Source organism: Elephantulus edwardii, unplaced genomic scaffold (assembly GCF_000299155.1).
Source record: "Elephantulus edwardii isolate Elephantulus edwardi_28Jun2011 unplaced genomic scaffold, EleEdw1.0 scaffold00136, whole genome shotgun sequence".
In the NCBI taxonomy this organism is placed as follows: Eukaryota; Metazoa; Chordata; class Mammalia; order Macroscelidea; family Macroscelididae; genus Elephantulus; species Elephantulus edwardii.
The window spans coordinates 9068649-9084563 of NW_006399886.1; the positions used below are offsets into that span (position 1 = coordinate 9068649).

The window sequence follows — 15915 nt, forward strand, 5'->3', positions numbered from 1 at the left end:
GTTTAGGGCTGTTGTACACAGGGTCGCTATGAGTTGCAGGCGACTCGATGGCATATAACAACAACAACAACAGCCTCTAACGAACACTCTGGTTGTACTTCCTCTAAGACAGACTTATTAGTTTCTTACTCAACCCAGGGAATGTTCAGTACTCTGTGCCAATCTCACACGTTAAAAGCTTTGTTTCTTCTATTCATTGTCCAACTTTCAGATTCATAGGAAGTAATTGAAAATATCATAGCTTGGTTAACTTACACCTTATTTAGTATTTAAACTGATACTATTAGAATTTAGTACTTTGGAGAGATCATTGAGATCAGTGTTTTCCCTATCTAACACATCTATAAAGCATAGGAGGTTAATATATTCTTTAAAAAATTTCAGGTACCCTTTAGTTTTGAAAAGTTTGCTTATGTCTCTTCATTTTCACAACAGATATGCATTAGGACCAAGAAATACAAAGATGATTTTTACTTTCTTATTTAAAAAGTTAAAGTAAAATTAATAGTCAATGTTTATTTTGCAGTGAGCTGTTAAAGGGCAGTGCACTTCTTAAATGGTGAGAGTAGAACCACCAACTTCCTCTCAAAGAAACTATTCTCAGTGATCATAGCTTTAAACAATGTCTGTGAACACTGTGTGCAAGTTGCTTTACATTTTATGTGTTATTTGGTATGACTTAAACGATGAATTTTGATAAATGTCGATAGTTCTAGAATGGCTTCAGGCCTTTTGTTTATAGAGTTGCTGTGAGTCATGCTCAACTCGAAGAGAATCAATACAACAACAGAAACACTTAATATTTTTTCTATGTAATTAATGGCAATTTCTTATTGTTATGCACTGTTGAGTCACCTGCAACTCATCACAACTCACATCTAGATGTCATAACTCTGAACCTTGTCCTGTCCTGAGCCAATCTTATTGTCTCTAACACATCTAAACCCCTTTAAACCCAGTCACTGCGTTAATCTATCTCATTTAGAGTCTCTCCTGTGCTACCCCTCCACCTACCAATCATGATGTCCTTCTCCAAGGACTGGTCCCTTCTGGCCATATGCACAAGCGTGTGAGCCAGAGCTTCAAAATCCTTGCCTCAAAGGAGCAGTTTGATTTCACCTTCTCCAAGATAGATACTACTAATTCATGGTAACAGAAGTAAGCTACATTATGAGTTGCACAGAAAGACTGTTGTTGCTATCACTACTGCACTATTATGTTAAAGATACTTTAGTATATCTGGAAATGCTTAATGTTTTTTAAACATAGATAGGTGAATTTAAACAGTATGCCAAAAGTAAACTTTGACTGACAATAGACTGATATGTGAAAATTGAACTAAAGGCAGAATTAGGAAAAAATTCTTTCATAATCCATGGATTTCCTATACATCTTTATGGAAGCAGACTGACATATCTGCTACAGAAAAAAAAAACTGATGAGGTTGAACTATCATCCATCTTTTAGCTGAACACTAATAGCTAATCTACCAGGGCTTCTTTGAAAATTATAGCAAATATTTGATTATTACTCAGAAAGCTTCAAAATTTTTCAGTCAATTTGTTATCTGACAAGAATCCAGAAGATATTCTCTTGCCTATTTCTTATCTTCTCTGACCACTTAGAGTCAAAATTATAAATCACTAATTTTCCTTTGGTTTCTAAATCATGACAACAACAACACATATGTGTTGAATATTTTCAAAAGACCCTTGACATTTTCTATGTAGAAGTTTCATTTTAATAAAATATATTATACACTTTCGAGTTTATGTAAAAATAAAAATGTAATAACTGGGGCATATTTTTTCCTTACCTATATATTGAACTCATGAGTTGCTTGAAAAGCATGCTTTTTGGTTATTGGCTCTTTTCAAAATAGTACGTTAATGCATAGCTCAAAAATTAAAAATGATATAAAACAATTTTCCCAATAAAATAATTCCATGAATTTTTAAAATGTGTACATAAAATTTGAGGACTCAAATGGCACAGCACTGAAAACTTCAACACCTAGTTTTAAGGAATGACTTAGTAAAGTGGCAATCTAAATGAATCTTTCCATTATTAATCTTTGTAGAGATTATATCACATACAGAATCAACTCAACATACTCAAGTCATTTCTACAAAGTCAGATATAATTCACAGCTAAGCCTTCAGAGTTTCTGAGACTGTAAATCACATAGAAGGAAAATGCATGTCTTTCTCTTGCCAAGTCACTAGCGGATTTATAAAACCAGAGCACCAGGAAATTTGGGCTTGTAGTACAACTTCCTATGTAGTAGGACAAGTGGTCCTTGATGTAAATAAGTCACCAGAAGTCTTCAAAACCTGTGTTAAATATGTTGTTGTTATGTGCCGTCGAGTCACCTGCAACTCAAGCGACCCTATGTATGACAGTCATAAACCCTGTTCTATTACTTGACAATTTTATTGTCCCTGACACGCCTATCCCCATTTCTCCAGTGATGTAATCAATCCATCTCATGGAGGGTCTTCCTCTCCTGCACTGTCCCTCCACCCTCTCAAGCATGACGTCCCTCTCTAAGGACTAATCCCAGCTTGCGACATGTCCAAAGTATGTAAGACGAAGCTTCAGAATCCTTGCCTCCAAAGAACTGCCTGGCTTCACCTTCTCCACAATGAACTTGTTTGTTCCCCTAGCAGTCCATAGTATATGCAATATTCTTCTCCAGCAACACAACTCAAAGGCTTCAACTGTCCCTCTATTACCCCTACTCATTGTCCAGTTCTCTGAAACATAGCAAGTAATTGCAAAGATCATGGCCTGTATCAGGTGCACTTAGTCTGCGGACTGACATCGTTGCTCTTCAGTACTTTGCAGAGATCTCTGACAGCCGACTTTCCAAGTGCAATTCATCTTTTAATTTCCTGGTTGCTGATGCCAAGAGTGTTGATTGTAGAGCCAAGCAAATTGAAGCTGTCAGTAATCTAAATCTCATAATCATCTATCATAATGCAGCCTATTAGCCCAGTGGTGAGAATCTTTGTTTGCTTGATGTTGAGCTTTAACCCATATTGAAGGCTGCAGTCCTCAACCTTCTGCAGCAAGTGCTTCAGGTCCTCCTCAGTTTCAGCAAGCAGGGTTGTGTCATCTGCATAATGCAAATTGTTGATGAGATTACCTCCAATCCTGATGCCACATTTCTCTTCATAGAGCCCAGCTTCCCGGATAATCTGTTACACATATAGATTGAAAAGATACGGAGATAGGACACATCCTTGATGCACACCCTACTCAATTTTGAACCATGCAGTGTTTCCTTGCTCTATTCTGATGACTACCTCCTGGACCAAATATAGGTTTCACGTAAGCAAAATCAAGTGTTCTAGCATTCCCATTCTGCTCAGAGTCAGCCACAATTTGTTATGAGCCACACAGTTATATATCTTTGCATTATCAATAAAACACAGATAGACATTGCTCTGGTACTCCCTGCTTTCAGCCAAGATCCATCTAACATTAGCTACAATATCCCTAGTACCACGACCCCTTCTAAACCCAGCCTGGACTTCAGGCAGTTCTTTGCTGATGTGCTGTTCCAGTCATTTTTAGATAATCTTCAGCAGAATCTTGCTTGCATGTGAAATCAACAATATTGTTCTATAATTTACACACTCTGTTGGGTCACCTTTCTTTGGGATGGGAACAAATATAGATCTCTTCCAGTCAGTTGGCCAAGTGGTTGTTCTCCAGATTTCTTGGCACAACTTGGTGAGCACATCCAGGGCAGCACCTCTCAGTGGAAGTACGTCAGTTGGTATACCATCTATTCTTATATATTTTTAATATGGATAAGTGATAATAAGCAAGAATTATGGTATTTAACTTTTATTTCTTGCACTTAAAATCTCTGAATAAGTGAAGAAATTATACTATTATGAATAGGTTGATGGTGCTGTTGTTAAGTGCCACCTTTCAAGCCAGCTAAAAAACATAACGGCCCTATGAATGGTCAATATAAAGCATGCCTTATCCCAGGTCATTCTCACCATCAGACACACTCTAGCCCATTGTTACACTCACAGCATCATTCCATCTCATTGAGATTTTTCCCTTCCTTTGCTGATCCTCCGTCATTTCTAGCATGATGCCCTTTTCCAAGACTGGCCCCTCCTAACAACATGCCTAATATATGTCATGTGAAGTTTCACTGTCTTCACTTCCAAGGAGCATCCTGGCTGCACCTGTTCCAAAATATAATTGCTTGTCCTTTTGGTAGTCCATGGGATTTTTGCAGCACTCTCCAGCACCATGATTCAAAGGCATAGATTCTTCTTCTGTCATCCTTATCCATTGTCTAACTCCAAGATATATACATAGTGATTGAAAAGACTATGGCCTCTGAAGCATTTTGGAGAGGCCCCTTATAGCTTACTTTGCCAATGTAATACATCTTTTTATTTCCTTGCTGCTAATGCCAAGGAAAACTTGAGTGTGGATTCAAGCAAGACTAGTCATTGACAATTTCTGTGTCTTCTCCATCTATCATAGTATTGCCTATTTTACCCTTGAAGAGTTTTGTTTTCCTTTTTGAATTTTCATTTTTTGAAGAGGTCTTTGTTGATTCGTTGTTGCACATTTTCCATCCTTCCTCATTTTTCCTTCCTTCAGCCACCTTTGCAGTTCATCTCTTGTTCTGGATTATTGTCATACATATAATGCCTAATCATATATTCATTTCAGACAATGTATACTACATTGGAACAGATGAGGGCTTTTTTTTCTCTCTTGATATTAAGATGTAACTCATGAGGAAGGCTGTAGTCTTTTTGTCGTTTCGTGCCATGGAATCAGAATCAATTCATAGTAGACCCTACCTTCAGCAGATTTTCAGAGGCTCTAAATCATTCTGAAGAATATTATCTGTCTTTCTCCTATGGAAGGGCTGATGAGTTCAAACCATCTGTCTTTGCGTTGGCATTGCAATATCTTACCACTATAACACCTGATGCTCCAAAATCAATATTTCTTTTAGTTTTCTGTTTTGCAAATGAAGCAGGAGACAGTCTATACTGTAAATTATGAACTTGTATTTTTAATTAATCATAGAAGAACTGAAAGCAGAAAATATACTGTTTCATATTTTACTCAGTAGTAATTCTAATATGCTTCCGCCATAAGTAGACTTCTTATAAGTTTTGAAAATTTATTGCTTGCTATCAAAGTAAAAGAATTAAGAGATAATATGTAAACACTGGCAATAGTGCTGTATAACACTATAGATTACACTGAAAATTAACCATGATATTGTGTATATGGACATTTTTCTAAAACTGTGATGAATTGATATGCTTAAATCAATTTCTAATTTGTACAGTTCATTTTAAAGTTATAATTTCTTCATAAAGCAGCACTTAATATAATATTGCATTATAATTCAAGAACATTAATGGAGTTTCCAACAGGGATTAATTTGTTAATGACATTTTATTAATAGAGAATATGATTAAATGTAAAAAGTGAATTATATTTATCACATTATCCCTTTTTGCTATAGCTCATAGAACAAACTTTCCTATTTCTCAGTAATTTTTTATCATCTTTCACTTTTAGAATTATAAGTTAGGAAAAAATAATTTGTTAACAGTCAAAATTTTAAAAATCTATTTTAAAAGTAAATATTTTCATAGAAATCAAATTTGTTCCTACAAATCTAATGAAACACTTTGTCCTTAAAATTAAAGGCAGCATTTAGAAATTTAAAAATATCAAACTCTTAATACCTGAGGTTTTCTTAGAAATTTAAATAATGTGCATCTTATCTCTCAGAATCAGAATTTACAACTAGTTTTATACAGATTTGGTGGTGTTATTTGTTTTCAAGTCACCTGAGCCTCATAGCGACCCTATGAACAACAGCTCTGAGGCCTGTCCTGTCCTGAGCTAGTCTCACTAACTCTGACATACCTATCCCCATTACCCCAGTTACTGTGTCAATCCATGTCATCTGGGGACTTTCTATCCTACACTGTCCCTTTACCCTTCCAAGTATGATGTCCTTCTCCAGGGACAGATCCCTCCTGGCCACATGCCCAGTAAATGAGACAGAGCTTCAAAATTCTAGCCTCCAAGGAGAATCTTGGTTTCACTTTCTCAAAAAGCAACCTATTTGTTTTCTTGACAGTCCATGGCATGTTCAAGATTCTTCTCTAGCATCACAACTCAAAGGTATGAATTCTTCTTCTGCCATTCTTAGTTATTATCCAATTCTCTGATTCATACCATGCCCTGGATCAGGTACACCTTACTCTCTAGACTGACATTGCTGTTTCTCAGTACTCTGGAGAGTACTGAAGGCAGATTTTCCCAGTGCAATTCGTCTTTTGATTTCCTGACTGCTGGTTCCAAGAGTGTTGATTGTGGAGACAAGTAAGCTTTAACTGTTAAAAACCTCAATCTCTTCATCTATCATTGGTGTTGCCATTTTGTCCAGTGGTGAGAATCTTTGTATATTTAATGTTGAGCTTCAATCCATATTGAAGTCCTTGACCTGCAGCAAATACTTCACGTCCTCCTCAATTTGAAGAAACAAAGTTGTGTTCATCTGAAAGCATAGTTTACTGATGAGTCCTCATCTAATCCTGATGCCACTTTCTTCCTAATAAAGCCCCGACTCCTGAATGATCTGTTTTGCATATAAATGGAAAAGTTATGGAGACAGGACACATCCCTGATGCATTCCTTTCCTGATTTTGAACCACATAGTGTGTTCTCACTCTGTTCTGAGAAATGCTTACTGGTCTGAGTTCAGGTTTCACATGAGTACAATCAAGTGCTCTGGGATTCTCATTCTCCTGAAGGTTAGCCACAATTTGTTGTGACCCATAGTAATAATTCTGATTCATTACTAGATTTTTAACCTAACTTCATTAATCTATATGTTTCTTTATCTCTCCTTCTCACACACACATCACTTCTATTTTTAATAACTCAACATCATCATTCAATTACTTTATCCCAGAGTAGAAACTTAAATCTTTTATAATACCAATACTCCTGCCACTCATATTATTACTAAAATCAATTTCATGTACTTTTATTGTTTTTATAACATCTTTAGAACACATTCTTATTTGTTAACCTTAAATTTGGCTTTTTTTAAAGCCATTACAGTTAGCCCCCTCTAATCTTCAACTACTTTAACTGTAGATACATGTTATTGGAAATCAACATGGTCTTAAAAATAATCAATAGCTGTGAGATTATGATAAGTAAAAGAATGCTTCCTACACTGGAGAGCAAGACTTGTGTGATCAGCAAGAAGGGTGGCAGCAAGACTTAAAAGAGACTGGAGGTAGATCCTTGTGAGAGGGAGATACTGGTGTTGGAGAGACTGTGGCATTGCTGTGAAGAAACTATGGCAAGGTGTGACCTGAGACTTCTTGAATTTGTGCTGGCTGTGGTTAAAGGCTTTTGCTGTTCTGGCCTGATGCTTGGAGGGTAAGATGACATAATTACTCTGAGGCAAAACTTGCTGGATGATTTTTATTTTACTGCTGAGCTGAAACCAGCGCCTGAATAAATTGAGAAATTGTGGCTTAGAACTGCTGGGCTAAAATCTGGATTTGTATTGGGTAATATTCTTTGCCACATCCACTCTGCAACTTCCTTCCTTAATAAACTCCATTCTCAGTACCACAACTGTGAGTCAGCAATGAATATATGAACCTCTTGCTGGTTTTGTGGCTTAAGAGGCACCATAGGGCTGGAAAATAAACTCTTTATCTGCTTTCTGCTCTGGGGTAGTTAGGGGCTGTGCTATTCTTAGTCTCTGGGGCCATCTCAGAGAGACTTGCATGGCCCTGTGCCCCTATGTACTGTTTTCTCTAGACAGTCTTATTTTGATGCATGTTAAATTACTGTCTATGTAAATTACTTCAAAAGGTTTCTCCTTGTAATTTTTACCTCTAATGCAATACACATGATTATTTTTTTCAAGTTATTCTTAACAGGTGTCTTAAGTGTTGATACTACTTTCATTCATTTAAGATATATGCAGGGATCCAAAGTAAATCTACAATAGCAATGTCTCCAGAGAAACCTAACTGATGGGTGCCAACTGAAACCGACCTGCAGATTCCACGTGCTCTCTGGAGAGAAAGAGTGCGAATGGAAGGGGCAAGAGACAGACAGAGTGGAGGCAAGACAAATTCCTGATCAAGCCTCCCTGCCCTGAGGGCACCCATGTGGCCTTGGCCAGGAGCTGCGGCCAGTGGCAATGACCCAGGCCCTCTGCTCACACGGATATCCCCAAGCGAACAGGCGGATTCCTCCAGTCTCCGAGTGGCCGGGCCTTGAGTGTGCGCAGGGGGAGCCATCACCCGTGCTGGCATCTGGCGCATGTTCAAGTCATTGAACCTCATGGGAACTCGGCTTTCCGCCTCCAGCCACCGCCCTGAGTGCGGGTTCCCTCTAGCCTCCGCCTCCTCCTGGCCTCCCCTCCTTTCCTGTCCTATTACTTGATACATCCTGAGGATTACTACTCTTAAATTATCATTACATTGGTTTTATATGTTTTTCCCACCATTCTTTATCCCTCCATTTAAAATCGTATGCAGAAAAAATTTTATTGTAATATTTACTGTAATTTTTTTTACATCATAATTTTCCAGAGTGTACAGTTTCTCCAACTAGTCCCTTATCAATGGGTGGTCAGAGGGTTTCAATCTTTAAAAATAAATCTTAGTAACTTCTCTTTAAATATGTCACTTTGTCTATAATCAATATACTTATTAATAGATTCTAAAAAAACTGTGGATAGGCATTTCATTTTCTTTCACATTGTTGGATTTCCCTTCCTAAAAATTTATACCATTTTGAATTTCCACCAACACTACTCTAAGCATCTTTTCCTGTAACACTTGGCAAAAAGAACATGATGTCATACTTCTGGAAGTTTTGCCAGTGTAGTAGAAGACAAATTGACAACCCAGGGTAGTTAATTTTGTTTCTTTTCTTAGAAGTTACTTGTATATATTGTGTTAAAAAACACTTTATTTAAAATTAGAATACTTAAAGAAAATTATTTTGTGAAAAATTCAAATAATCTATGATACATTAATCTAGGAGTTTGACACAAGCTTCTTTAATTAAGATTAGATTTTTTTTCATGGGAAAAAAAGATAGATATGACTGAAAAAAAACTTCACAAGTTTATTCTCATATTATAGAAACTATTTAAAAGATAATTTTCACTTTTATCAACAATAATTTACTGTAATTAAGGAATTCCTATAGTCAGTTTTCTTATTAAAGAGGAAAAATGAAAGAAAAAAAAAACCCTAAACAAAACCTAAAGAAGAGAATATAATTACAAAGATTTTCTTTCCTATCCACAATATATTTAAACTTGATAAAGTAGAGATTGTTTTTGTGTACTTTTGAGTCAGAACTGAATCATAGCTGGCCTTCCTATGAAGTTTCACAGGCTCTCCCACAGAGTAGCTGGAGGACTTAAAGAGCTTGTCTTTGGATTGATAGTGCAAATCCTTACCCAATAGGCAAGTTTATTATACCTTAGCTGCAAACCAGATGCATTTTCTTGTTGTTGGTGGTGGTTTTGGTTTGCATTTAATGAATAAGCTATAATAAACTTGCCTATTGGGTAAGAATTTGCACTGTCCAAAGACAGGCTGTTCAAGTCCTCCAGCTACTCTGTGAGAGAACCTCTGAATACTCATAGGAGGGCCAGCTATGATTCAGTACGACTCAACAGTACACACTTGCAATCTCTAGTTTACCAAAACCGTTTTAAGGGGGGGGAAGTGCCTGTAACAAGGTCTAAAATAGTTAATAATTTCATAATATGTCAGTTTTTCTTCTGTTCCGCTATCATGTTATTATTATTATTATTATTATTATTATTATTATTATTAAATAGCATAACTGCTAAGACTTAAACTAGAATTATTTTCTTTGGAATAAAAATGTTAAGGAAAATATTGTAAAAATTTTTTCCTACAAACTAATTCTTAGTTATTTTCTTTCCTTTCAGCACCTTCTCTGATAGGTATGGTAAGGAAGGACTGGGCATCCCAAAATAGTATTGCTCTATCATGGCAAGCACCTGCTTTTTCCAATGGAGCCATTCTGGACTACGAGATCAAGTACTACGAGAAAGTAGGTCTTATTTGGAGCTTCCTGAAATATTACATTATACACATGCACGCGCGCGCACACACACACACATACATATATGTATCTGTGTATATATATAATACTATTTTTTATTACTTTATTTTCTGACCCTTTTTTGCTTACCTATTGTTTCTTCAAATACTATCGTATTTACTTATGTGCTTATAATGTCTTAATTAGTTTGTCTTGTTTCACATTAAACTAAAGTATGGAATGCAGGTGATTCACCTCTATCATGACCTAACTTAAAGAATTTTATAATATAGTCTAAAACATCAACAACGTCAAGATATATTCTAATTGTCACAATTATTTTTGCAATTTTCTATGGGAAAACTATAAATTTATCTTTAATATGGTGGTGTGGCCAGTAAGCTTAGAATTACAGTTCACTATAATTTGGAATAAATGGAGTAAACGATTGCTTTTCTTTAAGCCTCTTTAAATTTAGGTCACCTACTTTATGCATAATTGGAAAGATAAATCTGTTTGGAAAATCAACTCAATCTTAATTTCCATTTTTATCATTTTGAATCATCCTTACGAGATTTTCCTGGCCTATATGCATCTTAGATTTACTGTGTTCACTCTCTTCCTTTATGTACCCTCCCCAATTCATCACAGCTATACTATTCATATAAATATCATAGCATACAAAATAGTCTACTATTATAATATGTATCATTCTGCAAATATTACATTTAGAATATTGACAAAAGGACCATTAATATTTGTAAAGAAATACATGACAAAAAGAGAAATAAAATCATATTATTTTTAAATATTACAAAGCAAAGGGAAGAAGAAATCAAGAAGTTAACAAGCTTAATAGAAGATTTCAAAGGACAGTTCGAATGACAAGGCAAAGATGGAGGCAAGAAATCCAAATGGCCGAACTTGCTTGGCTTCTTAAATTAAAGGAACTAAATAACAAATTCAAGTCTCAAATAGCAAAGCTTAAGGATGCTATGGGCAGAATATTGAATAATTCAAGAAACATTTAAAGAAGATAGAAGAGTCACTGTACCAAAAAGAATTGGCTAACACAGAAGAATTTCAAGAAACAACATATGATCTAGAGGCAATGGTGATGAAGGAGAAAGTTCAGGCTGTTCTGAAGGACTTGGGGGAAGGGTGGAAGCTCCAGGAATAGATGGAATACTAATTGACATATTTTGACAATTAGATGCTGTCCTAGATGTGCTCACCAGGTTGTGCCAAGAAATCTGGAGGACTACCTGGCCAACTGACTGGAAGAGATCATTATTTATTGCCATTCCAAAAAGAGATGACATGGCAGAATGTTGAAAATCAAACAATATTTGGAAGCACGAGTGTCATCCATTTCTGAAATAGCTTGCCTCTGGAAGCTCGATGAACTTAGAGAAAAGATGAAAGTTATACAAGTGTTCAGGACTTTCATTCATAGGTGGCTATGAATCATCCATGACTCTATGGCACTTAACAACAACAACATCACTAATATCACAGGATAGTAAAATCCTGCTAAAGATTATCCAGAAATAACTAGAACAGTACATTATCAGAGAATTATCAGAAATATAAGCTGGTTTTAGCAGAGGCTGTGTCACTAGAGACATAATCATCAATGTTTGATGGATTTGAAATAAAGCAAGAGTACCAGAGAAATGTCTATATGTGTTGTTGCATTGACTATGCAAAGGTATTTGACTATGTGAATCACAACAAACTGTGGCTAACCTCGAGGAAAATGAGAATCCCAGAACACTTGATTCCTGTTCTCGGACCATAAAGCAGTCCTCAGAACAGAGCAATGAAACACTGCGTGGTGAAAATCGGGAAGGGAGTGCATCAGGGATGCATCCTGTCTCCATACATTTTCAATCTATTTGCAGAACAAATCATTCAAAAAGCTGGGCTTTATAAAGAGGAATGTGGTGTAAGATTGGAGGAACGCTCACTAACAGCTTCTGTTATGGAGAAGACACAACCTTGTTGAATCTGAGCATTTGATGCAGAAGGTCAAGGACTGTAGTCTTCCATATGGATTGAAACTCAATATCCAGAAGACAAAGATTCTCACTAATGGGCCAATTGGCAGCACCTTAATGGATGGAAAAAAGATTGAGGTTTTATCAATTACAGCTTGCTTGACTCCACAATCAAAACTCTTGTTACCAGCAATCAGGAAATCAAAAGAAGAAGCATTGGGAAAATTTGCTGTCAGGGATCTCTCCAGAGTACCAAAAAGCAACAATGTCAGTATAGAGACTAAGGTGTGCCTAAACAAGGCCATGGTCTTTACAATTACTTTCTATGCATCAGAGAACTAGACAATGACTAAGGATGAAAAATGAAGAATCAATAACTTTGAGATGTGATGCTGGAGAAGGATATTGAACAAACCATGAACCTCCAAGAAAACAAATAGGTCAGTCTTGGAGAAGATAAAACCGAGTTTCTCCTTGAAGGCTAGGATTTTGAAGGTCTGTCTCACATACATTGGGCACGTGGCCAGAAGAGGCTGGTTCATGGAGAAGGAAGTTATGCTTGGTAGGATGGAGGGACAGTGCAGAAGGGAAAGACCCTGGATGGGATGGATTGATGCAGTAACTGAGGCAATGGAGGTTCGTATGTAAGAATCAGTGAAACTGGCTCAGGACAGGGCAGGATTCAGAGCTGCTATATATAGGGTTTCTCTGGGTCACAGATGACTCAACAGCACGCAACAACTGCTTCTGAGCAAGTCTAAGTCTAAGGAAAAGTAACAAAGGATCCTTGGTGTTTTGATGGTTAAGCGCTTGGCTCATAATTAAAAGGTTAGCAGCTCAAATTCACCAGTTTCTCTATGTGAGAACGGTGACAGTCCACTTTCACAAGGATTTAGAACAGTTTCAAATCACAAAGTTTAACAGCAGATTTACGAAAGTTCCAAGGGAATTTTTTCTCTTTGGAAAAGCTCTACTCTCTCCTCAAGGGTTACTAAGGAAACTTTTTTAATGGGACTGAGAACTCAGTAGGTTGGCAATATCTTTTTTATTTATTTTTTTTCATTAGAATAATTACTACATTGTATAGTCAGTAAGAACTTGTGTTACCATTTGCTGACATGGATAAATCTAGTATCTAAGGAGTGTGAATGGGATTGCTGATTCGTGTATTGGCTGTATAATATGTGCTCAGAAACCTTGTGTTGGTCGTCTTTTCACATGATATCACGTTACTTACTGTCACAAGAAACCACACGTTTTTTTCTGCTTAATAGTTTCCCAATCTTTATGGTCTCAAAAATTCTGGTTCTTTTAAAAGCAATATATTCATATTTACAAAGATTTTTAGAAAATACATCAAGCTGTTTATTTAGAATTATAGTAGCTCTTGTGTTTTGTAAAGATTCTACTTCATACTCTAAAAATACCTGTCCTGTTTTCTATTTATTTTACTGCATATACTTCAGGTTAGTATTAACTTGAGATAGTTTCAATTCAATAAATTTCCTACAGATTTAAGAAAAAAAAATAACCTCCATCAAAGCAAGAGATGTTGTTGTTGTTGTTCTTATATGCCATTGAGTCGCTTGTGACTCATAGCGACCCTATATACAACAGCCCTAAACTCTGCTCTGTCCTGCGCCAATTGCACTGTCTCCAATATACCCATCCTGATTACCCCAGTCACTGAATCAATCCACCTCATAGAGGGTCTTCCTTCCCCTCCTGTGCTGTCCCTCCACCCTCCCAAGCATGATGTCCTTCTCCATGACTGGTCCCTCCTTACAACATGTCCAAAGTATGTCAGATGGAGTCTCAGAATCCTTGCCTCCAAGGAGCTGCCCAGTTTGACCCTTTCCAGGATGAATCTGTTTGTTTTCCTAGCAGTCCATGGTACCCTCAATAGTCTTCTCCAGCACCATAACTCAAAGGCATCAATTAAATAATATTCTAAAGGAAAGTAATAGATAAAATATCCACATTGGTTTTCAGATTTGAGGAATTTGCTTTATTACATTGAATTATGTTTTGAAGATAAGGTAGATAACATTATGAAAGGATGTATTTTGTAAGGATATGGCAATGATCCAAGGCTAGTACGTTAAAAATGGAGATGGACATATTATGACTGACTATGTTTGTGGCCAGAAATTTTAAAAAGTCAGTTATTCACTCTATGTCTCAACTTTTACAATTACAAAGTGGAAATAAAGATATCTACACTTCTGGTAGGATGTAAAGATTGTTTGTGAGCTGACCAAGATGAAAAGCACTAAATCAGTATTAAATCTTGTTTAAGCCATAGGGAGTTCTAGTGGCTTAGTTGTAAGAAGCTGTTGTGCAACCCCAAAGTCTTATGGTTCAAAGCTACCAGATGCTTGATGGGAGAAGGGTGGGTAGTCTCCTCCTATGCCATTAACTGCCTCTAAAAACCCACTGGTGTGTCAACCATGGGTCAATTCTGACTCTGTGTTACACAACAACAAAAATAGGAAAATATTTAGCACTTAATGTAGTACAATGGTGGCCTCGTGGCAAGAAGCTGTGCTGCAACCATTAATAGGCACATGATTAGAGGCCACCAGCTGCTCCATGGGTAAAGGATGGGCACTCTCCTCCCAAATAATTAACTACCTTCAAAAACTCACTGGAGAATCAGCAATGGATTGGTTCCAAATCTCCAGTATACAAAAACAAATGTAATATATTACTGATTTAGAAAATATAGCATGGGAGTTACATAAAAATGGAACTAAAATATTATAATAACCAAAAACTGTATTTATGCAATGAATAAAAGAGACTGGATAATCAAAATCTTGTGTAGTGTGGGAGAAGGAAAAGAATGATAGCACTTCTAAAACTTATTTCAAAATCTGTCTGTACATTGTGCATATGGTTTATCCTGATAAGCAATAATTTATTACCAGAGCAACTTGAAATGGAAATCTTTAGTAAAATTTCTTTCTTTAAATTTAATAATTTAATAATAATAATTTTGAATTTAAGATTTTAATAATTTAAAGTAAATTTAGTAATTTACTTCTTTGGTAATAATCTATTGTTAGAATTTTAGTAAGTATTGTTTTTCTTATATACTATTAAGAAAAGCAAGGTGCAAAGAAGTATATGTTCACTCTCATTTTTGGAACACGCAACGCTACTGTGTGTCTCTGTGTTTATATGAACACAAGGAAATATTTACTAGGATGCAAAGCAGGTAGGATGATGTGATTGCCTGTTAGTAAAGAAGTAGTAGGTGGAAGCAGATAAAGGAGAAAAACTGAGGTGATATTTGTTGTTGTTATGTGCTGTCAGGTGGCTTGCAACTCATAATGACCCTGTGTACAACAGCCCTGAAATCGGCTCTATCCTTTACCAATTTTACTGTCTCTGACACACCTACCCTCTTTACCTCAGTCACTGTATCAATACATCTCATCAATAGTCTCCAACTTTTTCTCTGTCCTTCCACATTTCCAGTCATGATGTCCCTTTCCAAGGACCAGTCCATCCATGCAACATGTCCAAAGTATGTCAGACAAAGCCTCAAAATCATTGCCTCCAAGAAGCATCCTTCTAGGATGAACCTATTTGTTCTCCTGGCAGTCCATAGTATGTTCAACACTCTTCTCCAGCACCACCGCTCAAAGGCATCAATTCTCTTTTTTTCATCCCTAGTCATTGTCCAGCTCTCAGACACATAACAAGCAATTGTGAAGACTATGGCTTGAATTAGTCTCCAGACTGACATCATTGTTCTTCAGTACTCTAGAGA

At 36.4% G+C, this 15915-nt stretch overlaps 1 protein-coding gene across 1 annotated transcript in view; it reads left to right on the forward strand.

Annotated features, from left to right (window-relative positions):
- The window catches only part of LOC102862055 (ephrin type-A receptor 6-like), a 1552036-nt gene that overhangs the window by 915294 nt on the left and 620827 nt on the right, over positions 1-15915 (forward strand). Inside the window, 1 exon segment of the mRNA XM_006894142.1 lies at positions 10022-10146. Coding sequence (XP_006894204.1) covers positions 10022-10146 — 125 coding nt within the window.